This window comes from Xenia sp. Carnegie-2017, unplaced genomic scaffold, assembly GCF_021976095.1.
Source record: "Xenia sp. Carnegie-2017 unplaced genomic scaffold, XeniaSp_v1 HiC_scaffold_16, whole genome shotgun sequence".
Classification (NCBI taxonomy): domain Eukaryota; kingdom Metazoa; phylum Cnidaria; class Anthozoa; order Malacalcyonacea; family Xeniidae; genus Xenia; species Xenia sp. Carnegie-2017.
Window position 1 is genome coordinate 864,142 of NW_025813469.1, and position 25,973 is coordinate 890,114.

The window sequence follows — 25,973 nt, forward strand, 5'->3', positions numbered from 1 at the left end:
TCTCCTTGTAAAATTGTTTCTCCTTGTTAAATTGTTTCTCCTTGTTAAATTGTTTCTCCTTGTAAAATTGTTTTATCCTTGTTAAATTGTTTCTCCTTGTTAAATTGTTTCTCCTTGTTAAATTGTTTCTCCTTGTTAAATTGTTTCTCCTTTAAATTGTTTCTCCTTGTTAAATTGTTTCTCCTTGTTAAATTGTTTCTCCTTGTTAAATTGTTTCTCCTTGTTAAATTGTTTCTCCTTGTAAATTGTTTCTCCTTGTTAAATTGTTTCTCCTTGTTAAATTGTTTCTCCTTGTTAAATTGTTTCTCCTTGTAAAATTGTTTCTCCTTGTTAAATTGTTTCTCCTTGTTAAATTGTTTCTCCTTGTTAAATTGTTTCTCCTTGTTAAATTGTTTCTCCTTGTAAATTGTTTCTCCTTGTTAAATTGTTTCTCCTTGTTAAATTGTTTCTCCTTGTTAAATTGTTTCTCCTTGTAAATTGTTTCTCCTTGTTAAATTGTTTCTCCTTGTTAAATTGTTTCTCCTTGTTAAATTGTTTCTCCTTGTTAAATTGTTTCTCCTTGTTAAATTGTTTCTCCTTGTAAAATTGTTTCTCCTTGTTAAATTGTTTCTCCTTGTTAAATTGTTTCTCCTTGTTAAATTGTTTCTCCTTGTTAAATTGTTTCTCCTTGTTAAATTGTTTCTCCTTGTTAAATTGTTTCTCCTTGTTAAATTGTTTCTCCTTGTTAAATTGTTTCTCCTTGTTAAATTGTTTCTCCTTGTAAAATTGTTTCTCCTTGTTAAATTGTTTCTCCTTGTTAAATTGTTTCTCCTTGTTAAATTGTTTCTCCTTGTTAAATTGTTTCTCCTTGTAAAATTGTTTCTCCTTGTTAAATTGTTTCTCCTTGTTAAATTGTTTCTCCTTGTTAAATTGTTTCTCCTTGTAAAATTGTTTCTCCTTGTTAAATTGTTTCTTCTTGTTAAATTGTTTCTCCTTGTTAAATTGTTTCTCCTTGTTAAATTGTTTCATACGTTTTCTAACGGTACACTGACTTTCAGCTTAGTCAGTTAATTTTAATGTCTATATTGTTGTATTTCAGGAATTGGAAATGATATTGTACATTAGACTGAAATGGCACGATTATCGCTTGCGTTGGAATTCAACCAAAATGCGACGAATCAAGACTCGTGAACATTTACTAGATAAGATATGGATTCCAGATATTCGAATGGGCCACGTAAAAGATATGAAATCATTTCATCGTTTTGGTGGAGTCAACATGAATCTCTATCGTGATGGAAAAGTGTACTATAGTCAACTGTGAGTCGTTCTGTTATGATGATTGTTTGTTCTAATTTTTTATATAATATTTGTATATTTCATTTAAGGGCCTTGGTGAAAGTACACTGCCCGATGGATTTTCGTAAATTCCCTATAGACACTCAAAGTTGTGATTTGAACTTTTTATCGTGTAAGTAAGATGAAATCATTCTCGGGCATGAAACTCAACGTAGCTTTTGATTTATGATGTACAAATCTTATGAGCTAACTATGATAGAAAACATTCTTTGTGTTTTTAATCACCATAACTTTCATTCTCAGCCTCAACATCATCTTATGGGCTAACTATGATATAGAACGCATTCTTTGTATTTTTCATTACCATAACTTTCATTCTCAGCTTCAACATCATCTTATGGGCTAACTATGATAGAGAACAGAACCTCAACACCTTATTGTCAACATTATCGTTGATTTGGATACATTTACGAAAGGGTTGTGCACATCTCCTAGCCCTGCTAGATGGGGTCAGGAGAGGGCTGTGCACATCTCCTAGCCCTTCTAGATGGGGTCAGGAGAGGGTTGTGCACATCTCCTAGCCCTGCTAGATGGGTTCGGGAGAGGGTTGTGCACATCTCCTAGCCCTTCTAGACGGGGTCAGGAGAGGGTTGTACACATCTCCTAGCCCTGCTAGTTGGGGTCAGGAGATGGTTGTGCACATCTCCTAGCCCTGCTAGATGGGGTCAGGAGAGGGTTGTGCACATCTCCTAGCCCTGTTAGATGGGGTCAGGAGAGAGTTGTGCACATCTCCTAGCCCTTCTAGATGGGGTCAGGAGAGGGTTGTACACATCTCCTAGCTCTGCTAGTTGGGGTCAGGAGATGGTTGTGCACATCTCCTAGCCCTTCTAGATGGGTTCAGGAGAGGGTTGTGCACATCTCCTAGCCCTGCTAGTTGGGGTCAGGAGATGGTTGTGCACTGCAACATGTAGCCGCCGAAAGCTAGTCCTAACAAGAGCACCACGCAAATTCATCTCTTGTTCAGACAAGGGGCGTTTATTAGATCATTTACGGTAATGGAGAATATTTATCTCACAAGTTGTATTGTGATATGGTGAGCGTTTTACTTTCTGTATATTATAATTTTCTTTCCATGTATATTAGTGCGTAACGATAGAGCAAGTGGAACTAATATGTTCAATAAGTCTTGTGGTGTCCTTTGAAGCAGCCAAAGTTAATCTCATGAATGTTTTGGGAAATATGGGGAAAATATTGATTCAGATCGACACACCCGATGCTCATAAAACTCTTCAGGTAAAAATTGCACATAGTCTTCGATGAGTTTCTTTTGTCGTTACGTTATATATGATTAACCTTCTGTCTCCTAGAGTATTGGAATAGTTTTACGAGATGTCCTTACCAGTAATGAAAGCCTCTTGGTGATTGCCGAGGCACTTGACGCAATATTCGAAGTGTTTGCGGACAGCTCTCTCGCAGATGATATTGCCACAAACATTAAATTGCTATCGACATTGGAGAAAATTGTTCCAGCTCTTAAATCCAGGGTGTGATTCCATTCCATGTTTTGTTGATTTTGTTGTTCATTCTAGTTTCTACTTTTTCACCGTACCTCACCCTACTCCCATTGTCTTTGAGGCGGTAAAACATCTTCACAGTCGGTTTTTTATTTGTTTCATTTTTAGGTGAAGAAAGAACGATCTCATCTTGGCGATCGCTTGTCCATTATTAACACGGCCAGAACTAATCTGGTTCGCTTCCTTCAGTATAAGAAACAGATAAGTTCAAAATAAATTGATTTTGATGAAACAAAATATATTTTATATTACATTTGCGAGAAGATGCGTGCATGAGAATAATCTGTTAATCCAATTTTCTTTTATGCATATGCCTCTCATAAAAATCACAAAACGTCATTTTTTTATTCAAAGATTACATTTTGATTGATGATCTCACTCAACAATTTGCACAGGTCAAAGGATTCTCTGTCTTTCTTTATAATTGGTTACAATTCGTCTGACCTTTTGCGTTTTTTACACGATAATCTTGGTGTTGTATTACTAAGTTAAGGAAGTGAGATGTTTTCATGTTTTTTGTAGCCTGCTCACAGTGAGCAGGCCGGTTATTTGAATTCCTTTGCAGTCATGAAATATCTACGTAATATTTGTTTAATATCCTGTATATTCTTTCAAATTTTTTTGCTACATGTTTCTTTTGTGGTTGTCGTTTGTTCCAACGGAAAACATAACATGAATTTCGAACATTCGTATCCGAGGCTGTATTTCTCAATGCAAGATGTACCTAAACTACGAGCGCAAGCCACTTCAAGTCACTCGAAGATTTACAAAAACTTGGCACAGCATTTAAGCACATTATTTGTTGGGACGAGTCTATTACCACCAGTTGATGAAAGGGAATTTAACTCGAGGTGGAACGAATTTTATGGAAATATATTGGGAAAACTTGCATTATATTGCACTCTGACCCCGGATGATGACAATGCATTAAGGGTAGCGACGCTTTTTATGGATAGATTAACATCCTATAACTCGTGGCTGGTGACCAGTAAACCGCGTGACGAAGTACCATTGTCACACTCGTTGCTAGGATACGTTATCTCGTTTGATTTTCTTCACCATTCCTTCACGCAGAGGCAACGTGAACGCTATGCGGAAAAAATATTGAAAATTGGAACTCAACTTTACGAGGCTTCATTAAAAGCATGGTGGGGGAAAGCATTCATTCACAATCATGTTGCTACAAACTATTTGTCCCTTCTTGCCGCGGCCGTTGTCGTCAAGCCTTATCATCCATCTGCTTATTACTCGTGGCAGGAAAGATCCGTGAGAGCACTCAACTCGACAATGGAAATTTTAAAGCTTGTCGTCGACGGTTCTTTTCAAGAGGGCGTTTCTTACGGATCTTATACAATGAGATCACTCACTCAATTCGCTCTAATCTCTCAACGTCATTTTAATTTTAACTTGACCTCAAATTACTGGTTCAAAAAGCACTTAGATTTTCTATTGTACACCATTATTCCGGGATTTGAGTTCACCGTTGGTTTCGCAGACTCGAATCTTAACTGGGCGTATGGTCCCGGAAGTCAACTATATTTTCTCGACAGTTATGTTCTTAAAGATGGACGAGCCATGTGGTTGGCAAATACGATCAAACATCACTCAAAAGATGATCTTTCCATAACAGGAAAATCTTTACTCACGACCGAATATCTTTTCTACAATGACACGCAGAGACCGAAACCCGTGAACAAAGTTCGTATGCACGTGTTCAGTGATTGGGGTGTGGTAACATTTGGTGGCGGACACACTTTACCTCGGTCATTTCTTGCGTTTAAATGTAGTCACGTGCACGGTCGTGCAGTCAATATGTTGAGACGTGCACTTAAAGAAAAAGTTGGCTTTACACCTGGGCACGAACAACCTGATCAAGGCTCGTTTGTTTTCATCACCAAAGATCAAGCTGTTGTCACAGAAAGTCGTTACGCTCCCAAGTACACCTTCCTACAAAACACCTTGATGTTTGGCCCTTCAAAAGACGGTTGTACCCCGCCTTACGTCGGCCAACTTGGCGAATGTTTCTTATGGCTGAATCATAAAAGCGATCCTAGAACGTGGTTGGTGCGTGGAGAAATCTTGGGCTATTCACATAGTAATGATATCATATTTATGAATGGTGACATGACGTCAGCCTATGACAAAGACCTTGGATTGTCTGCTGTTTATCGTTCTTTGATATTATTAAGATCAAATGTTCTGCTGATTATTGATATTGTACATTTCCATTCCAATGCTAAAGTTTCCCACGTGAGTACATTTTTTCATAACTCACATGAAATGTTCACGGTAGAGAAGGATAAAAGACCCTGTCGTGTGAAAATCGGTCAATACAACTTATGCTGGGAACATTTGAATGGGAAAACTGACGATATCACGATTCGAAATAAATTCTCAGTTAAAAAAATGAGATACGAAACGAATTTTGTGAACATAACATGGAGACGTAGCGCTTCTTTCACCAGCACTGTCTATCTATTTCACGGTCCTGAATATAATCTTTATGATTTTAAAATGTCCAAAATCGCTCATGATGGACTGAGTGTAGGTTTGACATTGAATTCACATAAATATCATGTTGTTCTCCCCACTAAATTCAACGATCCACTTTTGCGCGTGAAACTCTTGGATTCGTATAGTTTTGGAAAAGTCTATCACAGGCATAGAGATGATGTATCTATTTCTCATTTGGGTTTGAACGGGAATGCATTGAATAATGACGATATTAAATCACTTGAAGACCCTGAATTAACGTCGTTATTATGCGCAAACCCTCTTCATGAATTTGGAGTTGAGAACATTGCGATAATCTGCGTTCTGTTATTGTTTCTATGTTTGAATTTTAAATTTCATTTTCAGTTTTTGAAAAGGCTCTTTGTGTTCAGCGTTTTCCTCTTCATCATGATCCTAACTCATTTGTTCTTCAGCAATTCACCAACAATACATGGTTTCAATCCTTTTCCATGCACTCAACAAGCTCACCATCGTAATTTTAAAAGAAATGTGCAAAAGAACGCTATATTGATAACTGGACTGCCATTGAGTGGTGTTGAACTAGCTCGTGAAATATTTACGACAAATGTTGATTTTATTACCATTGGAGTATCTTCGAAAGGTCAACAGGAGGACGGCGAAGCTGTTATTGATCATCAAATGTACGAAAAACTTCGGCAAAATAATTTTGAGCTTCCGGAAGCTGCAAGGATTACAAAGGAGTATATTACTCTTGCGAATCCTTTGAAGGTTGATATGAAAAATGGTATATTTGTTCAAAAATCTCACAATGCCATCGTAGCTTTATGTCTGGAGGAAATAAGATTACTGCTGAGAACTTTACCTTTGCAGAAAGTTAAACCGTTAACTCCGTTGGTGTATGTTGTTAGAGACCCTAAAAGCTGGATAGTAAACATGCTCAGACGTCCAGTCGAGATGAATCTGTTTATGAAAGATTTTGAAATGTTAATGTCCAATAAAACATTCGCTCTTCCATATGAGCTGCATCGTTTGGGTGGATTCTCAATTTCCTCTATGAAAAATTCAATTGTAATGGCTCATATATGGTCAGCAGTCACTGAGCTCATTTTAAAACTTGCTTCGAGCCTCCCTCGTGAAATATTCAAAATTGTGCGGTTTGATGACATCGTTTTGTTGCCCAAAGCAACCGCCGGTGACGTGTACAATTTCCTTGGTATGCCATTCCGACCAGCGGTGGAGCACAGGATAGTACAGGTGACAAAGAGCGGGTTATATCATTTTAAAAAATATGGCACTATTGAACCCACGCTTCTATCCTGGTCGTCAGTATTAAGCTCCGAAGAAGTGAAGGAAATTGAACGGATATGTGGAAAAACCACAAAAATTATTTATGATAGAAATTTTCCTGGTCGTTGACGCAGTTATACAATATAGAGAGAGATATTTAATTATTGAATGACTAATTGTTTTTGAAAGCAACAAAAACTGGTGGAGCTGCACGCACTTTTTTAATTTTTACATCTCGAATGATCTCGACTCATTGCCGACAGAGCGTTTTCCCAACTTGAACATACTTTGTAGAAGTATCTCACTTGACTTAACTTGGTTGTTTTTACATTCATTGTAAGAGCACTATAGAATGTTATTGTTGTCCAGAACATACAAGAAGGTTAAAAGCAGGAAAATTTTTGTGAGGGACACACACAAAAATATACGTTTTTAATTTACCTCCCTTGATGAACTCGAAACAATTAAACACACTTTTTTTAATAAACTAACAAGTATTTAATTTACTCTCTTTGTATTCTCACGAGTATTTCATAAACCTCCTTATTGGATTCGCAAGTAGATTTAATGTACTTTAATTTATAATATTTCATATATAGTATTTATTGCAGCTGGATTTTTATTAAATAATTGTTGCAGACGATTTTATTCATTATTCCACAAAATGTTGAAGCTTTTAAAGAGCGGTAGACTGTAGCTTGTTTTGTCATACGTTATCATATCTTTGGCTGTTTAAACATGACTTCTTTTTCACAGTTTAATGTTATAATTTGTCTTTTTGTGCTTTTCCCGTTCGTTTTACATATGGTTTCTCTCATTCAACTCTGAATGTGTAAGTAAACATTTTACGTGACAACCTTTGAAAAAATGTTGATTTCATCTTCAGTTTTTAAAGTGTTTTTTGCCTAAGGTTTTTTTGTTGGTTGAAGATCTCAAGTGTTTGTAAGAATTATCAATGCAAGCATATTCCAGTGTATATTGTTTAAGAATATCCATTTGTAACCTGTGTTTTAAAGTGGAGAGTTGTTTGTTTGTTTTTTTGTAGTAGCATAGATCCAATGTATTTTTCTATATGTTGAGATGAAAACTACATATTGAATGATTAAGAAATTAAAAAAGCTTCTTGCAGTTTTTATATTGTTATTTTTGTTAGTTCCAATGTTGAAGAATACATTCAAAATCAAGCGGAGATCTTGGACGAAATTTTAACTGGCTATGACAAGCGATTTATTCCGGCCATACCTGGTATAAAAGACCTGTTTCTGCAACGATGTTGAATCAATGAGTGATTTATATCGTGATTATATTTTACAGATCATCCATTAATTGAACTGCAGATTTAATCCGATCTGTTATCATTTTATCATTCCATTCTACCCCTCTCCACTCCACCCCTCTCCACTTTCCCTCACCTCCACTTTCCTTCCCCCTCACCTCATTTCCACTTCAACTCCACTCTGATCTCCTCCTCCACCTCACTTATTTTCATTTGATGATTATTTTGATTTGATGATTCCGATTGATTGCATGCGATTGATTTTCGATGACCTTTCATATGATTTTTGATTTTGATCGATTGATTTTTTCGATCTGATTTTTATCGATCTCGATTGATCGATTTATTTTCGATTCGATTTATCTGATTTTCCCCTCTCCACCCCACATCCCCTCCCCACTTACTTCCCCCCATTCCTCTTATCTTTACCCCTATCCACCATCTTTCTCCATATCACCCCTCCCACTATACACCCTCTCTAACTCACCCTCCATCCCCTGTCCACCTTACTCGCTCTCTACCTCGCCATCCTCTCCAGTTTTTTAAATATACGTATAAGAACGAGATTCAGGAACTGATAGAGAACGAAAATGGATGTGTGCCCCTGGACATAATGTTTTGTTGTGGGAAAACCTGTGAATCATCTTTGCGGAAAATAAACAATTGCTTCTCCTCGTTAAATTGTTTCTCCTTGTAAAATTGTTTCTCCTTGTAAAATTGTTTCTCCTTGTAAAATTGTTTCTCCTTGTTAAATTGCTTCTCCTTGTTAAATTGTTTCATACGTTTTCAAACGGTACACTGACTTTCAGCTTAGTCAGTTAATTTCAATGTCTATATTGTTGTATTTCAGGAATTGGAAATGATATTGTACATCAGACTGAAATGGCACGATTATCGCTTGCGTTGGAATTCAACCAAAATGCGACGAATCAAGACTCGTGAACATTTACTAGATAAGATATGGATTCCAGATATTCGAATGGGCCACATAAAAGATATGAAATCATTTCATCGTTTTGGTGGAGTCAACATGAATCTCTATCGTGATGGAAAAGTGTACTATAGTCAACTGTAAGCCGTTCTGTTATGATGATTGTTTGTTTTAATTTTTTATATAATATTTGTATATTTCATTTAAGGGCCTTGGTGAAAGTACACTGCCCGATGGATTTTCGTAAATTCCCTATAGACACTCAAAGTTGTGATTTGAACTTTTTATCGTGTAAGTAAGATGAAATCATTCTCGGGCATGAAACTCAACGTAGCTTTTGATTTACGATGTACAAATCTTATGAGCTAACTATGACAGAGAACACATTCTTTGTATTTTTAATTACCATAACTTTCATTCTCAGCTTCAACATCATCTTATGGGCTAACTATGATAGAGAACAGAACCTCAACACCTTATTGTCAACACTATCGTTGATTTGCATCTGCAAGAACTTGTCATCCAATCCATCTTAGTTAGACAAAAATCATATCAATGTATTGCGTGTATTTTGTGTAGATGCTTATGCGACAACCTTGCTTCAATTTTCTCTAAAGAAACAGAAAACTGAAGTAAGATTCATTGCGCTTCCACAATTTAAATTCGTTGGAACAACGATGCATCAAGATCAACCAAAAGGGAAAGGTGACAACACATCCTTCTCTTTAGCATGGCCAAATGAAGAGATCTTGTTACTTTTTTTGTTTTCAGGAATTCCTAAGCATTTGATGCTTAATAATCTTAAAAAGTGTTTGTCTTCTTCTTTATCGTTTGTTAGGTATTATACAAGAAGTGACCATTGTCGTGCAATTTGAACGTCGTCCGGGTTATTATATTATTCAAATATACATCCCGTCTGTATTTCTTGTCTTGTTATCATGGCTTTCGTTTTTCATGGATTCCGAGGACATCGCTAATCGTTTAACACTTGAGGTCACCATGATTCTCTCGATTGTCTTCTTGTTAACAAGTAGCAATAGCTCCTTGCCACATCTTTCATATGTTAAAGCGTCAGACATCTTCATGATAACTTCTTTTTGTTTCATTTTTATGGCTTTACTTCAAAGTATGTTCTGTTATCAGTTGTACACAAAGAAAGGGAGAAAATGTGTTGGAGGGAAAAACTCGGTATAAATGTTGTATAAAAATATAGAGAATAATGCAAAATTCAGTAAAAGACAAAATCATTCTTTGATTTTAAATAATATCTTTTACCGTTAATCTGTTTAAGACATGTATTTGTGTAAGGCTTTGAAACTTTAAACCTAATTACAGACTTATCTTATAGGTTAAAAAGGGCAATGTCTATTGCGTTTTTCCTGGTTTGAAGTTCCTAAACAAGGAGAATCATTCAGATGCATTTGAAGAGGATGATCATACAAGATGTACTGAACAGTCAATTGATGATACATTTGAATCAGATAATATTCCTATCGAAATGAAACACAATTCAATATTTTGGTTTGATAAGATATCCATTATTTTATTCCCTTTATCATACACAGTTTTCAACATTGTATACTGGCTCTATTATCTATAAAAAATTGAAAGATTTAGCAGAACACCTATTTCAATAAGTTAAGCCAAAAATAAATATAATCAATACTTATTCATCGTCCAATTCACCGCCCTGAACTTTTACACTTTCACTAAACTCCATATTTATTTCCTTCATTAAGTCGGGCTGACTCATGATATGTAAACATGTCCTAGCCATTGATTTAGCTGCAATCATAGTGTACTGATGAGCCTCCTTTGTGCCAGCCTCTGCCTGAAATTCAGGTGTGTGTGTGACACTATTGCTTACAAAATATCGTGGGTGTATTGCAGGCTTGTATTGAGATACATTTCCCATATCAGTTGAGCCACCAGGTTTAGTTATTTGTTCATACCATGGCATGTAGGGTGCACCTAGTTCTTGGGCATTTTCTTGAAAGGTAGTTGCCAAAATAGAGTTTGTCACTAGGTTCTTGTATGGTTCGCCGTCCCAATTGATTTCAACTTTACATCCTGTAAAACATAGATTCCAAAGAACAGGTGTTGATTTGTAAATGCTGAAAGTTGTCAGTTTTATTACTCACCAGTTGATCTGGCTGCTGCTTCAAAGATTGAATGAACTTTCTTCTTAAGTATCTTCAATTCTGGTATTGTTGGTGCTCTCACTCCACAGTGAAGACTGGCTCTAGCAGGAATTACATTGAACGCTGTTCCACCTTCTGTAATAATAGCATGGATGCGCCATGTAGGTTTCATCTGTTGACGCATCATACTAATCCCATTATATGCCATAACAGCCGCATCAAGTGCATTAACACCTTCCCATGGTCCTCCAGATGCATGAGCTTGATGACCTTTATAGGTTACTTTCACACCAATACAAGCAATGTATGTAGGAAAAGCTGCATTGTATGAATGTGGATGTACCATCATTATGAAATCAACTTCTTCAAAACACTTATTCTTGATCATTTTTATCTTTCCTCCACCACCTTCCTCAGCTGGAGTTCCATAGACAACAACACGCCCCAAACTTGATGATGACTTTAGTGCAGCCTGCACACCTACATTAAAATAAAACAAGTCTGCTATTTGTTGTTCTATTGCTATATTAATGCAAGGAAATTGTGAATACCTAAAGCAGCAGCTATACCAGCTTCAGCAATAAGGTTATGCCCACAAGCATGACCAATGTTTGGTAATGCATCATATTCACAGATAATACCGGCTGTTAATGTATCACCATCGTCTTCTTTATTGATTTTTGGCGAGTACGCCGCCCTAAACGCTGTTGGCAAAGTGAACTGTGGATTGACATCAAAGTTGTAGTCCTTCAAAGTTTCAGTGAGTAAGTTGTGCGCGAAAAATTCTTCATATTTCAGTTCAGGATTCTCCCAAATTTTTAGACTGAGTTGGTGAAGTTCAGATGAAAGATTATCAATTCGAGTATCTGATATTTTTACAAGATCTTGAAATTTTAAATCAGCCATAGCGTTCAACCTGCTCAGCCTCGGCTGCTCCTAAAGCTAGAACGCAAGCATTCCATGAAATTTAAATAACATCACTTGACAGGTGCCTTATTCTTATTCATCTATCCCTTCGCGTCTTCGATTTCATCTGAAGGAATGTTAAGTTCAAGTTCAACTATTCAACACAGTTTCATATAAATAAAATTTTATTTATAAATCATATGATGTAATATTACTAAAATAATAAATTTCTTTTTGAGAGGAATTGGAGCTTGTCCCAAATGGAAGGTATCGTGCTCAAAACTCAAAATGGCGGCGCAATTCAGTAGTGTTCTTCGATTGACTGATTTAGACGATTTTATAACTCCATCTCAAGAGTGTGTGAAGCCAGTTAAAATTGAAAAAAAGGCAGGAGGCGTTGCCAAGATTCAAGTTGAAGATGATGGAAGTTATTATCAAACAAATTACACCGGAAGCAAAACAAAACTCGAGAAAGCAAAAATAACATTGAACGACTGTCTCGCTTGCAGTGGATGTATAACCTCAGCAGAAAGTGTGCTTATCACGCAACAAAGCCACGAAGAATTGTACAGAATCATTGATGAAAATGCCAAACTCTCAGATTCAGAAAAGAAATTGATCGTTGTTAGTGTATCGCCACAATCTAGAGCATCAATTGCAGCGAAATTTAATCTCAGCGTCAAAGACACTGCCATGAAATTGAACAGATTTTTTAAAGATCTCGGGGTACATTATGTGTTGGACACGACATTTGCGCGCAACTTCAGTTTGATTGAAACTCAAAAAGAATTTGTATTGAAATATCGCGACAGTCAACATTCGTCAACAATTATACCTCTGTTGACGTCAGCCTGTCCTGGTTGGATATGTTATGCTGAGAAAACACATGGAAATTTTATACTTCCTTACATAAGCAGCGTCAAGTCTCCCAACAAGTTACTGGTAGTCTTGTCAAGCAATATCTTGGTGACATAAAAGGAAAGTCACCTGATCAAATATATCACGTGACAGTCATGCCCTGTTTTGACAAGAAATTAGAAGCCTCCAGGGAAGACTTCTACAATGATATTTATCAAACACGTGATGTTGATTGTGTCATTACATCCTTGGAACTTGAAAAAATGTTTGAAGAGAAAGTGTTGGATTTCCCTTCTTTAGTTTCACTACAATGTGATGATGTATTTGGTGAATGTGGTGATGAAATTCGAAACCATGCTGGCGGTGGTTCTGGTGGTTATTTGGAGCATGTGTTTAGCCATGCTGCCCTTGAACTATTTGGAATAAAAGTTGAAAGTCTCACTTATAAAACTCTAAGAAACAAAGATTTTCAAGAGGTGATTCTAGAGCAAGATGGAAAAGTTCTCCTCAAGTTTGCTCTTGCTTATGGTTTTCGCAACATTCAAAACCTTGTCCAGAAGCTAAAACGAAAGAAGTGCCCTTATCATTTTGTTGAAGTTATGGCATGTCCATCTGGATGTGTTAATGGTGGTGCTCAAATACGACCAGACGAAAATGAAATGCCTAAAGATTTGATAGAAAGAGTTTCACAATTGTACTGTTCGGTTAAAAACTTCAAACCTGAGCAAGATGAGAGGGTGATGGCAATTTATGAAAATTGGCTTGGCGGGAAAAATTCAGAGAATTGCAAACATATTCTTCACACAAGTTATCATGCAATTGAGAAGAATGTCACTGCTTTAGGAATTAAATGGTAGGAAGGGGGTTGTGCCAGAAAATTTATTAAGCTTGTGAGAGAAAATAAAATCTTTATGCAACCAATTTATCAAAATTATATTCATTTTGTATTCTTTTCCATTCATGCTACAAAAAACAAGTATTTGGTTTTATTGTAGTACAATCCTGTTACTTATTATTATGGTTGTGTTATTTTGGTACTATTCTATAATATTATCATTGTGATAGTATTCTGGTAATGCTAATTATTCAATACCTATTACTAACCATCAGAATTGAATAAATATATAATTTGATTAAAATAATAACTTATGAAAGTTATGGATTTTTATAATTGTTAGGTGATGCACACCTTTCAATTGACTATATTTATTATATTAAAATAATTATGAGGATTTATCCTAGGCATCATCTTGTTTATTAAACCTGGTTAAATTCAGCAACTACAGCTTCCATCAACTCTGGTTTGGCCATAACATCTATGCTAGTCATAGCCATTGACTTACCCGCTATCCGTGTATAAGATTGAGCTTCTGGACTACCTGCAGCTTTATTGAACTCTCGTGTATGTATAGCTGCAGAGGTATTTATAGTAAATGCAGGATGAATTGATGGCGTCACAAGAGAAACATTTGCCATGTCTGTTGAACCAAGGAGTGTGGCTTCGGCAATCCCGTTAGGAAGAAATTTTATCCCAAAAGATTCTGCATGTTGTTGATAAAGATTTGATAAAATTTTATTATGCTTCATAGCACAATAAAATTCCTCTTTTTTGCCAAAATTATAAGATTGGATCTTCACTGAACATCCTGGAAAAATATGATTATGTTTAATTATCATTTATTAGGAAACATTACTGAACTAGAACTTTGACAGTAAATAATTCAAAGATTAAATATGATGTACCAGTGGCTTGTGCAGCTCCTTCCCAGCATCCTTTTGCTTTCAATAACAAATCATCAAGTTCATTGTTATTGGGAGCTCGAAAGTAATATTTAAGCACACATTTCTCTGGAATAATGTTTGGCTTTACTCCACCATGTTTAAAGACTCCATGTACACGCCATGTTGGTTTCATTTGTTGACGCATCATGCTCAATGATGTGTAACATGCAACACCTGCATCTAAAGCATTTATTCCTTCCCATGGAAATGCAGCTGCATGTGCTGAATGACCAGTATATGTGATGTCAAGATGATGACAGCCAAGAACCAAAGGCGCCGCTGAATTAAAGGCTGTTGGATGAACCATCATACAGAAGTCAATGTCAGCAAAGCATCCTTCGTTGATCATAAATATTTTTCCTCCACCACCTTCCTCAGCAGGAGTTCCCAGCACAACAAGTCCACCCAAAGTGTTGCTTGTTGCATTGATTGCTGCTTTTATACCTAAAGTAAAACAACAATGATAACTATTATATAAAGAAAAATTTTAACCTTATATAAAGAAAAATCATTGTGACAAAAAGTGATTCATAGTAACAAGTGATTTAGAATAACAAAAAGTGATTCAGAATGACAGAATCAGTGACTGCAGCAGTATTGCGTATTTTACGCGTGATAGTCCGCTGTCAGCATTTATGCTCCAACAAATTTACAAAAATCGTGAAATTACCCACCCAAGGCTGCTGCTACACCAGCTTCAGCAATCAGATTATGTCCACATGCATGATTAATTTCGGGTAAAGCATCATATTCACAAATCACACCAACGCGAGGTCCTTTTACATCGCAATTGTACTCTGCCCTGAATGCTGTTCCTAAATCTCCAATATCAGGTTGTACTTTAAATCCCTTTTCTTTCAGAAAATCCGTGAGATATTTATGGGCAAATTTTTCTTCGTAACACGTTTCAGGATGATTCCATATTTCCTGTGAGAGCTTATGAAGTTCTCCTGATGCATTTTCGATACTTTCACAGGCGATTTTTTGCAGTTTGCTTGTGTCAACCATTGTGACAATCATGAGTTGATTATTGTTATGCACAGTTTGTGATTATTTCATCACGTATCCGCACACATTGTTAAGCCTAAAGTATCGAGGGCTCATACGATTGCAAAACAATGTGGTAATCGAACACTTATCACATGGCAATGTGCTAATACTCCAAAAATAGATTCTTTATGCCTAAAAGTCCAAGTATTTAAGTCTTGAAAACTGTTCTGGTAAACAGAAACCTTCTTAACTGTTGTGCATTTTGTATTTATGGCCGTTCGCGCTCAATTCGAGAACAACAACGAAGTTGGTGTGTTTTCGAAATTGACTAATTCGTACTGTCTCGTTGGTATTGGTGCTTCACAGAGTTTCTACAGGTAGTTTCTAAGGTCGTTTTTTTTCACTTTGATTAATCGATAGCCGTTGCCATTTCAAAAATATAGACTATGTTTAATTAATTTAACGTTAGTGTCTTCGAGGGAGAGTTATCTGACGTCATACCAGTGGTCAGAACGTCAGTTGCTGGTTGCAGAATTATTGGACGATTGACTGTTGGTCGGTATTGATGTTCAATTTTTTTTAAATAAGGTTTTCGTGACTTTTGGGATATCAGCATAATCAAATATTTGTTCATTTGTAGGTAATCGTCATGGATTACTTGTTCCTAACACAACAACAGATCAGGTTTCTAAATCAATATCACCTTACGTTTGAAATGTTATAACTGCCATTTTGACCTTTGTGAACATGCTGTTTATACTCTTATACATGTAGGAACTTCAACATATTCGAAATTCCCTGCCAGATAGTGTAAAGATACAAAGAGTTGAGGAAAGACTTTCAGCTCTTGGTAATGTCATTGCATGCAATGATTATGTTGCTCTTGTACATCCAGATCTAGATAGGGTACGTCCCTTCAATAACATCATTTTTTAAGTAAATCATTTAATAACTTTATTGATTCAAACAAAATTACATTCTCATCATAGGAAACTGAGGAGATTCTGGCAGATAATTTAAAAGTTGAAGTATTTCGTCAGACTGTTGCAGGAAATGTGTTAACTGGTAGTTATTGTGCTATAACAAATCAAGGTGGTCTGGTGCGTCCTCTTAAGCAGATTGATTTATCGAAATTTCTTCTTCATTCATGAAGATCTTTCATTTTAGGTTCATCCGCACACATCTATAGAAGACCAAGATGAGCTTTCATCTCTATTGCAAGTACCCCTTGTGGTGAGTTATTTATACAAAGATTGCCATGATTTTTCGTTGATTAGAAAGATGATAAGTTCATTTTTCCAACATCACGTTAGGCTGGTACTGTAAATCGAGGCAGTGAAGTAATTGGTGCTGGGATGGTGGTAAATGATTGGTGTGCTTTCTGTGGTCTGGATACAACAAGTACCGAACTTTCTGTTATAGAAAGTGTTTTTAAAATTGGTGATGCACAACCCTCAAATATTGGGACTACAATGAGAGATTCTTTGATTGAAAGGTAATCCACAACAATAAATAAAGGAATTCAAACAACTTTTGTTTTATTTGCTAATAATTCAAATGTTTGTCTTTTGTATTAAACTTAAATCTGACTGCCGTTCACATCAATAAGTGAAATTTAATCTCATTTTTTTGTTTTAATTTAGCATGAACTGACAAATTGTTACTGATGCAAATAAATAGACAGAGCTAGTAGGTATGACAATGCTGAGCTGTGTAATTATATAAGGACACAAACTTAATTTCTTACAATGTAAAATAAAACTTAACAATTTATATGTGGTAGCCTTATACGAATGTACTATATTCATATTTGGTTCTAAGTTCTTTTCGTCCTATTACTTGTGTTTACCACAAACCCATTTCAAACCTGTATCATTCTCAATGTTTTCTATATGAGTTATTGATCTCCAAGAGCATTGACAGGCATAAGCTCGACTACCTGACAATAACAAAACATCAGAAAAGTTTTATGAGAAACTATTGGCATTGTTAGTATTGTGTGTGAATTTTTTATACCTCGTTTCTGTATTAAATTCACTTTTAATTTTTCAAAGTCTGGAATATTATTTCGAAAGAATAAATAATCACAAGAAGAATGCCATTTATAATCATCGAATGAGAACACTTGAAAATCGCATGCTGTACACCGCAGTTGATCACATGACCTGTAAATTTCATATCATGTTACAAAGATACAATGATTTTATCTTTAACATCAAGTTTACAATATGCAAGTTTACAATGAATATTTTTGATACCTTTTAACTGTAGCACTAGAGAGGCCTCTACTGAGTTGGGTACCTCCAAGATAAACAGTATAGCATTTTCTTAGTTTTCTTATTGGTTGATAGGAATCTTCTTTTTCTTTGTAATTAATAGACGAATGGGGCTGTGTACAAGAAAATCAAATTTATGTTATTTATTTACCATTTTCGCTCATGCATTATCGGATGGCTATTTACTAAGTAGTGAACGACCTTATACACTGGTCCATTATCTGTGAAAATATCTTCAATCATTGCATCAAGCTCATCTTTTTTATTCAGATTTCTTGTGCTAAAGGCAATGTTTTTAAGAAACTGATTGTACAGAGGGTAACAGAAGTACAAAAAATTGTCATTGATTGACGTAAATACCGATTTTTAGTTGAATTTTTACCGCCATTTGTGGGAGAATCTTTACAAAACTTGAATTCAACTTCATCTAAAAGGTCATCAATATCATCAGCCATGCTTAGGAAAATTTTCACTCAAATACATAAAATAAAATTTAAAAAAGGCACTGTTGCCGTTGTCAAGTGTCAACATTGATCTATTTATAATTATAAATGCAAATTTATGCGAAAGTATGACGCAATGGGACCAGTGAATGGGTGATAATGATGGGCAATGGGACCATTCTGACTTTGAAGATGACTACCGCTAAGGTTGTCGAAACGTCAGTCAACAACAACAAAAACAGTCCTTCTCAGGACTATACCAACCTGGACGATCTACATCTACAAACGTGGAATGGGTGATGGAGGATATGGGATGGACCGATAGACCATGGGGATGAGCGATGGATCACCCATGGGCCAATGGCACTATTACTGTTCACCAGACGAGAACACTGGCTCCACAGCCAGCAATACTTGCAAATTCCATGCGAATTCCTATTTTATTGAGAAATACTTTCAACAAAGATAATTTTGAGACTTTAAAAAAATTTTCTATAGATAAAAGTGATCTATAGGTTTATGTTTCTATCTGGCAAGCCGCCCAGTTTTGCGAGAGGTCAGGTCAGAGCTATTGCTATTGTTTTATGAAAGAGAAAGGAAAAGTCACAAGATGGTTTCAACGTGCAGTCCGTATTTTCAACTTGGCCCCAACAGTTTGCGTGTCTCGGTAAACTTACACGCCACAAATAGAAAACGTTTATCAGAACGTTTAAAAGGCAAAACTAGCAATGGAGCAATGGTATTCTTGCAAGGTGGTGAAGGGCGATGTCGTTATAACACTGATACAGAAATTGTTTTTCGACAGGTTGAACGTAATTTCTTTGCTCTTTTTCACGTGAAAAATCTCCCTAAAATTTCTTGAATCTTACCTACAGGAATCATTTTTTCACTGGACATTTGGTGTGTTGGAAGATGGTTTCTTTGGGGCTATTGATGTTGATAATGGATCTTCTACGTTATTTATGCCGCGATATCCTAAAGAATATGCTAAATGGAAAGGAGAGTAAGTCTGAAAAGTAAAGTCAAAGCTTTCCTGGAGCTTTAGGCCAACTTTTAACTAGTGACATAAACACAAATGAGAAGGAAAGCAATGCATATATTCTCCCGACGTTCAAGGAATGACAAGTTGATGTGCTTATGTTTATGATTGTTTCAGATGTTCCATTGTATACTTCTGTATTTTCTTTTATCTTTGCTTGAAAGTTAACAAATGCTTATGTTGCATATGAAAACCAGGCTTTCCCTTGTTTGCAAATGTTTGAATCTAACTACTAGATACCCTATTGGTGTTTTGTGTTGTACATATTTATTGCAGAATAACAAGCTTATCGGATGTTCAGTAAACTGTTTTTTATACAAAATAGTTTCTTGCAATGGCAAACCTGTTGAATGTTTATATAAATAATTCTTGCTTCACATTACCTGCCTTATTTTCATAATCTAAAGTTTGGCAATGTCTTGCATTCTTCATTAAATTTTGATTTTTTCAGAATTCATTCACCTGAATACTTCAAGAAACGCTATGAAGTTGATGAGGTTTTTTACACCAATGAGGTATTTATGTATGAAATAAGTAATTTTTTAGAATATAAATGCAATCTATTGATTTTCTTATTATTTTTAGATTGCTAAGATATTGAAAAACAAAAATCCATCTGTGCTGTTAACTCTTGTATGATATTGAAATGTTCTTTTGTTCAACATATCAATTTAATTTTAATGAATTCACACATATTTTTGGTATTTTAGTATGGACAGAACACAGACAGTCAAGAATATGTTAGAGAAGCTGCTTTTGATGGTATTGGCAGGTTTGTGATAAGTCCAGCTCGGCAAAACATTAAATCCAGAAATTGATGGTTACATGTTTTCTTTTTTAGTTTCAAGGTTGACAATAAAACTCTTTTCCCTGAGATTGTGGAATGGTTAGTTGAGAAAATCAACATATATTAGATGTGAAAATGAATTTTGACCTAGGAATATTGTACCTTAGTCGAGTCTTCAAAACCAAACAAGAAATTGAGGTTGTTCGCTATGCAAACAGAATCAGTAGTGAGGCTCATAAAATGGTAAACAGTCATTTTATTATAATGAAGTAAAATACAAGTAGAAATAACTTTTCTTGTTTTTTTTCATGATGTAGTTGATGAAGGAAATCAAACCAGGAATGATGGAATTTCAATTGGAAAGGTGCAACTTTACTTTGTTAATTTGTTTATCATAGCTCAAACTTTCATTATTTAAAATACATGTTTGTTCAATATTCACCAGTATGTTTCTCAACTATTGTTATTTGAATGGAGGATGTCGTCATTCAGCTTATACATGTATAAGTGCAAGGTAGGTGCATATGCTTACTTCTTTGCTATTTTCACTTTACGTGATGTATTATTCCTAAATTTTCAGTGGTCCAAATTCATCCATATTACATTATGGCCATGCTGGAGCTCCAAACAACCGTGTTTTAGTTGATGGTGACATGTGGTAAATGTTTGCTTTTTTCCACTTACAAAATTTTTTGAAATATTTGGAACCCCAAATCCTCATGGTAGAATTTAAATATTTGATTCAGTTTCCTTATTCCTTTGGAATCAAGAGATTAGATTGAAAATCTCATGAACAGCACTCTAGGCCAGGATTGATAGTGGACGATCTTTAATCTTTAAACAAAGATTTTAAAACTTTAAGCATGGATAGGTAATTTGAAATCAGATGGAATTCCCTTTGCATTTAGGAAATGATGTATGGTTCCATGAAAATTATTATATTTAAGAAATAAAAGATGTTTACTGTGTTTGCAAAGGCTTTTGCAAACCGTGGAGACCTTTGGAAGAACTCAAGAGCAGATCATGAAAAACATCTTTTACTTCTTTTATAAAATAACAATAATGCGAAAAAGACAAACATTATAATTTTTCCTCTAAAATGTATTCATGATCGATTTGCAAATTCTCTTTGACTGATTGATTGTTTTGATGGATTTGATTGGTTGAGCTCAGATGTTTTTGCACAGGCTAATGCTAGACCAATCAGCGCACAAGTTTTATTGTTTTTATTTTATAATCTTTATTGAAACATTATTCAAAATTTCAGTTTGTTTGATATGGGTGGTGAATACTACTGCTATGCTGCTGATATCACATGCTCATTTCCTGTTAATGGGAAATTCACTGAAAAACAAAAAAATATTTATGAAGCTGTCCTCAGGGCTAACAGAGCTGTAATGGCACAAGTTAAACCAGGTATATATAAATGTTAGATCCATAGATGTGTTAACACTTTAATTCATTGATTGATGTTTTGCAAGGTGTGCTGTGGCCGGATATGCATCGTCTGGCTGACAGAGTACAATTGGAGGGATTAAAGGATTGTGGGATACTTAAAGGTGATATTGAGGAGATGGTCAAGGTACATTTGGGGGCTGTCTTCTTTCCACATGGCCTCGGACATTTCTTTGGATTAGATGTCCATGAAGTTGGAGGATACCCAGAGGTACAATGTCCATATCACATGAAGAGTCAACATATATCATTATGAACATTATATTTTTATATAATTTGTATGCGTTTTAAATAATTTGTATGTGTTTAAGGGTATTGAGCGAATTATGAAACCAGGACTTCAATCACTACGAACAGCTCGGATTCTTGAAGAGAATATGTTGATAACCATCGAACCAGGAATATATTTTATTGACTATGTATGTAAGGCCTTTGTATATCATGTGGTTAAACTCTGAATCAATCTTCCTAATTTGACGTTGTTTTTTAAAAGCTTTTGGATGAAGCATTGAATGATCCAGAAAGATCAGTGTTTATCAATGAGGATGTTCTACAAGAGTACAGAGGATTTGGAGGGGTGAATACAAATAAGGTTTTTAGGATTGACCACATTTCACCTTAAATAATATATGTTGTTTAGGTTCGCATCGAGGATAACATTGTTGTCACAGCAGATGGGATGGAGTTGTTAACTCATGTCCCTCGAACAGTTCAGGAAATTGAGGAGCATATGGCAGGAGGAGTGACATGTGCCTGAAAGTGACCTGGTAACGAGGTATTCATTGAAATCACGTGTATCGTACTGCTGTGAATAAATACGATGATTTTATTTTTTCTTTTAAACAAGAAATTGATTAATTTAATGAAATTTGATTGATAGTGTTGGATTTTAATCCTGTAGAATTTTATACAGCTTGACAATCAACCTCAAGCAACCCAACGTTACAACGAAAAATAAATTCTTTATTTACACATCGATTCTTAGGGAACAAACCTTTTTTACATATCTATACACTGTTAATTATTCTGCCAAGATCGATGTATTTTAAAATCCCTTGGTTACAGACGAGAAACTTTTCCTTGGAAGTTCATTTGCTTGTGTGTGCACGAAAAATTGTTAGTTCCTTGAAAAAAGAACTTAACGCTGAAAAAAATTTTGTACAAACGATCATATACATATGTGAGTTGATACGAAAAACTTCTCGCGGACAAATTACTCGTCTGTCTGCCTTGAGCTTTTCATCAATGTTAACTTTCTGAATTTCAACTAAACAACACAAGTGTGTAAAATTTTTAAATATTCGCATTTCTTCTTGCCTAAACCGTCGATACGATTTGTTTTGCGATTTTCTCAATAACTCCTCGACATATCGGACACTGCTCCAATTTTGAAGCACAACCAAAGCAAATCGTTCTGTGAAAATAAAAGAGAATACTTAAGGACTGAGTGTACAAGATTTTCCTTCAATCACACAAGAATGAATTGTTACCTGTGTTGACACGGTAAAAGAACTGCGTTTGCTATGTTTTCATAACATATTGTGCATGAATCCACGTGAAATTGCTCGTTTTTAAGTTTGGCCAAAAGTAAATGCCTTTAGTATTAAATATACAAGAGAAATTTATTAAGTTTAGCCTTGCTTTAATAAAGCACTATTTATCAAATGATCGTCCATCGAGAAGCACATGCGATGACTAAAATGAAAAAATTACAATTTGAAGACGAGATTCTTTTAAACCACACGCAAACCTGGGAAGAATTATCTTTTCCTTGTCTGTAAGTGTGGAATGATCGTTGAAATTATTGAACGATATCTTCGGTGGGTACCTAAAGGGAAGGACGAGAAGGACAGTGAGTTATAATCCTGAATCTTCTTTGGCTGAACACCACAAAATGAAGACTTACTGGAATTTCTTAGCTCCAAAATTAAATTTACAATGTTGAAATGACATAAAACTAGCAGCGGCAAAAAATGCTCCTCTGCATGTCAAAAAGAGCAGAATTGGTGAAATCACTCATGATTGTCTAGTCCTTTTCATCAACAAACACAACGAACCTATCTTGAGCTGGAAAGTATCTCTCAAGTCCTTTACCATTTAGATAAAATATCACTTTATTCTCATCAATATTTAGAAGAAATCCAAGAACATCATCTGAAAGAAAAGCATTTGCTTGTGCTTCCAAACACTGATAAAGGAATATACACCCTTGCAAGGCATGTCAACACCAAAAAATAGTAAGTCACTTTATGCATATGATTACTTGCTTTCCATTTGGCACAGGAAACAGGAGAGCTATCAGCTTCAAACCAAATTAATTGCCGGCAACCATCAAAGGCTATTGAATAAGGATCATCTCCAATACCAAATCCTTCCTAGGAAAACAATACCATGCATTATGTCATGTTCTTACGTAGGTATGAACCACAAAATTTTAGTTCACTAACATGGCTTAAAAATTTGCTCTCTTTTGTGGCCCAACCAATCTGCATGACTCCTGAAGTTAACAGAGTCACTTCATAAAACCATGTTCCTGCAAATTTGATCACAAGTTAATGCTTAAGGACAAGATAATGTTATTTTCATCATGCTTTTGGAGTACAATTTACCCGAGGTAACTGAGCATGTGGATCTAACACTCTCAAAAGAAGATGCATCACTTCTTGCTTCAAGACCGTTTGGTGATATTTTCAAACAAGCACTAACATCATTTGCATTCAACATGGCATTTATTCCATCAAGATTTGAACTCTCGTAGCTGTATGGCCTAGTCTAAAGTAGGCCAAATAATTTATATGCCAAGAGGAATTTCGACATTTGATTGTGGCAAACAAATGTTGAAGACAGCCATTGCAACCTACCTTTAGTGGAACTATACAAACATATTAAAAAAGAGTTAAGAAAGAATTTATATAATGATACATTGGTTAAAATTGTAATAGATCTTACAACAGTTATCCAAGCACCACTGAGCACAGAATCCAGCTTGGTGTTCAACAACATTGTCACTATTCAGCCATGATTTTTCAATTTTTGCAAGATATTTTGGTGTGTTTGTAGTCTTTATCTTTTCCTTATTTTCATCTGAATGAGAAAAAGTTTACTTAGAGGATTGAAGAGTGTAGCGATTAAAGAGCATGATTTGCACAAACTTGTTTTTGCAAACTTTTCCAAAGTTATTATTGAAAACAGCACAACAGAAGGATGTTCGTCTGTAGTCTGAAAAGAAAAAGTCATCATCATTTGCAGGGTAAAAATAAAATGTTCATTTTAAAACATGTCACTGCTACCAGTTGCAATTGTAAAAAATGCAAAACATCTTCTTTCATTAACCAGACACTTTGTGGACCTGTAAATAAAGTCTTAAATGCAACATGAGGAGACATTTTGACTTTGTTTTGACGTTGTATGTAAGTGAATTTATGCTGTTGAGTCACTTGAGCGTACCTGCTAACTTATCAGCTAAACTTCCAAGGACAAGTGAAATATTTCTTCGTCTGGAGCTAGTCATAAGGATTAGACTTTTTTCAGAATCTGGTCTTCCCTTTGATGATAAATCCAAAACTGACAACAGTTTTTCCAAGGTTGCCTAGAAGAAATTCAATGTATTATTTGACTAAATTCAATGACAAATTAGCAGAACATACAATCAAATATCTACAGAAATCATTACCACAGAAACTAACGAGCACTCTTCTAAGAGAATTGATATGACAATTGGTCCAAGATCATTCTCTATACAAATTACTTCAATGCATGCCAACACAACTTCAAGCCAGCCACTTTCTAGAGTTGAATATGGAGAAAATATAGACTACCACTTGTTTATCAATAATACTTTGTTATTCACAACCTGTTTCTGCGATTTCATGAAGTTCTTTCAAACAAGCAGGGGGCTCGTCCAAACTAAAAGTAACAGAGAAACATTACACGAAATATAATTAATGTTAGCAACATTAATTATACTTGTCAAGCCAAAGTAAAGTCCATCTTCATAGTAAAGTTTAATTTCTAGAAAAATTTACAACAGGAAAAGCTTGAGCAATGATTCCATGAACAAACCTCTCCGTTAACATTCTCACGACATTGAGGACTTCCAGAACTAAACTTTGAATTGGCGATGTGCTTACATTAGCCGCATGCTTTGATGAGGAAGATATATCTTCCTCCAAAAATTTTATTGCATTTGTATCGCGCGATTCTGATATTTCATTATTTCTTCGACTTATACGGCAACCCATAAGTCAAAGTAATGAAGTACCATTTTTTGGAAACAGGTTCCAATCTAGATGTGTGATGTGTCAAGTACTTGCGATAGATAAATGTACTTAGGAAGTTGTAACATCACTTCTATACTTCAGTTAAACAAATCACAAAAATTATGTATTACGTACACAGGTAAACGTATTATAATTTATAATTTCTATTAAGTTTATGTTCAATGGATGAGAGATGAAAACGACGGTCACCACGGG

General features: G+C 35.3%; 9 protein-coding genes across 10 annotated transcripts; 5 read left to right on the plus strand and 4 right to left on the minus strand.

The window, feature by feature from the left end:
- Window positions 1-1,083: 1,083 nt before the first annotated feature.
- Window positions 1,084-7,257, plus strand: LOC124437265 (dermatan-sulfate epimerase-like protein). Its single transcript, XM_046987258.1, has 5 exons — window positions 1,084-1,299; window positions 1,368-1,450; window positions 2,422-2,571; window positions 2,646-2,822; window positions 2,961-7,257. The coding sequence occupies exon 5, from the start codon at window positions 3,420-3,422 to the stop codon at window positions 6,741-6,743; it is 3,324 nt and encodes a 1,107-aa protein (XP_046843214.1). The 5' UTR covers window positions 1,084-1,299; window positions 1,368-1,450; window positions 2,422-2,571; window positions 2,646-2,822; window positions 2,961-3,419; the 3' UTR covers window positions 6,744-7,257.
- Window positions 7,258-8,721: 1,464 nt separating this feature from the next.
- Window positions 8,722-10,490, plus strand: LOC124436363 (gamma-aminobutyric acid receptor subunit gamma-1-like). The gene is made up of 5 exons (XM_046986280.1): window positions 8,722-8,961; window positions 9,030-9,112; window positions 9,401-9,526; window positions 9,660-10,009; window positions 10,170-10,490. The coding sequence occupies exons 1-5, from the start codon at window positions 8,750-8,752 to the stop codon at window positions 10,419-10,421; spliced, it is 1,023 nt and encodes a 340-aa protein (XP_046842236.1). The 5' UTR covers window positions 8,722-8,749; the 3' UTR covers window positions 10,422-10,490.
- On the minus strand, window positions 10,338-12,066 carry LOC124436361 (xaa-Arg dipeptidase-like). The gene is made up of 3 exons (XM_046986278.1): window positions 11,514-12,066; window positions 10,963-11,442; window positions 10,338-10,891 (listed from the first exon to the last, which is right to left on the minus strand). The coding sequence occupies exons 1-3, from the start codon at window positions 11,866-11,868 to the stop codon at window positions 10,488-10,490; spliced, it is 1,239 nt and encodes a 412-aa protein (XP_046842234.1). The 5' UTR covers window positions 11,869-12,066; the 3' UTR covers window positions 10,338-10,487.
- Window positions 12,067-12,115: 49 nt separating this feature from the next.
- LOC124436360 (cytosolic Fe-S cluster assembly factor narfl-like) lies at window positions 12,116-13,865 on the plus strand. The gene is given in 2 exon segments (XM_046986277.1): window positions 12,116-12,796; window positions 12,799-13,865. Coding segments are annotated over 2 exon segments (1,425 nt in total). The 5' UTR covers window positions 12,116-12,156; the 3' UTR covers window positions 13,584-13,865.
- Window positions 13,639-15,556, minus strand: LOC124436362 (xaa-Arg dipeptidase-like). The gene is made up of 3 exons (XM_046986279.1): window positions 15,183-15,556; window positions 14,470-14,952; window positions 13,639-14,372 (listed from the first exon to the last, which is right to left on the minus strand). The coding sequence occupies exons 1-3, from the start codon at window positions 15,526-15,528 to the stop codon at window positions 13,984-13,986; spliced, it is 1,218 nt and encodes a 405-aa protein (XP_046842235.1). The 5' UTR covers window positions 15,529-15,556; the 3' UTR covers window positions 13,639-13,983.
- Window positions 15,557-15,623: 67 nt separating this feature from the next.
- Window positions 15,624-17,271, plus strand: LOC124436364 (eukaryotic translation initiation factor 6). Its single transcript, XM_046986281.1, has 8 exons — window positions 15,624-15,875; window positions 15,968-16,053; window positions 16,139-16,182; window positions 16,273-16,404; window positions 16,488-16,598; window positions 16,666-16,731; window positions 16,812-16,993; window positions 17,142-17,271. The coding sequence occupies exons 1-8, from the start codon at window positions 15,769-15,771 to the stop codon at window positions 17,149-17,151; spliced, it is 738 nt and encodes a 245-aa protein (XP_046842237.1). The 5' UTR covers window positions 15,624-15,768; the 3' UTR covers window positions 17,152-17,271.
- On the minus strand, window positions 17,020-18,297 carry LOC124436365 (cilia- and flagella-associated protein 418-like). Of its 2 annotated transcripts, XM_046986283.1 has the most exons (5): window positions 18,135-18,297; window positions 17,976-18,054; window positions 17,757-17,887; window positions 17,515-17,663; window positions 17,020-17,437 (listed from the first exon to the last, which is right to left on the minus strand). In XM_046986283.1, the coding sequence occupies exons 1-5, from the start codon at window positions 18,227-18,229 to the stop codon at window positions 17,334-17,336; spliced, it is 558 nt and encodes a 185-aa protein (XP_046842239.1). In that variant the 5' UTR covers window positions 18,230-18,297; the 3' UTR covers window positions 17,020-17,333. The 2 variants fall into 2 exon arrangements, with proteins under 2 accessions (XP_046842239.1, XP_046842238.1); XM_046986282.1 differs by having other exon boundaries at window positions 17,020-17,663.
- Window positions 18,298-18,516: 219 nt separating this feature from the next.
- On the plus strand, window positions 18,517-22,476 carry LOC124437537 (xaa-Pro dipeptidase-like). The gene is made up of 15 exons (XM_046987498.1): window positions 18,517-19,022; window positions 19,093-19,220; window positions 19,708-19,771; window positions 19,842-19,889; window positions 19,967-20,028; window positions 20,098-20,142; window positions 20,211-20,286; window positions 20,361-20,407; window positions 20,489-20,557; window positions 20,624-20,701; window positions 21,311-21,459; window positions 21,525-21,709; window positions 21,810-21,917; window positions 21,992-22,075; window positions 22,139-22,476. The coding sequence occupies exons 1-15, from the start codon at window positions 18,828-18,830 to the stop codon at window positions 22,253-22,255; spliced, it is 1,455 nt and encodes a 484-aa protein (XP_046843454.1). The 5' UTR covers window positions 18,517-18,827; the 3' UTR covers window positions 22,256-22,476.
- LOC124437536 (RING finger and SPRY domain-containing protein 1-like) lies at window positions 22,302-25,972 on the minus strand. Its single transcript, XM_046987497.1, has 16 exons — window positions 25,561-25,972; window positions 25,352-25,404; window positions 25,172-25,284; window positions 24,946-25,087; window positions 24,789-24,847; window positions 24,651-24,717; window positions 24,448-24,582; window positions 24,360-24,370; window positions 24,108-24,270; window positions 23,946-24,031; window positions 23,762-23,873; window positions 23,556-23,652; window positions 23,405-23,479; window positions 23,249-23,326; window positions 22,989-23,093; window positions 22,302-22,912 (listed from the first exon to the last, which is right to left on the minus strand). The coding sequence occupies exons 1-16, from the start codon at window positions 25,737-25,739 to the stop codon at window positions 22,816-22,818; spliced, it is 1,572 nt and encodes a 523-aa protein (XP_046843453.1). The 5' UTR covers window positions 25,740-25,972; the 3' UTR covers window positions 22,302-22,815.
- Window position 25,973: the final 1 nt, after the last annotated feature.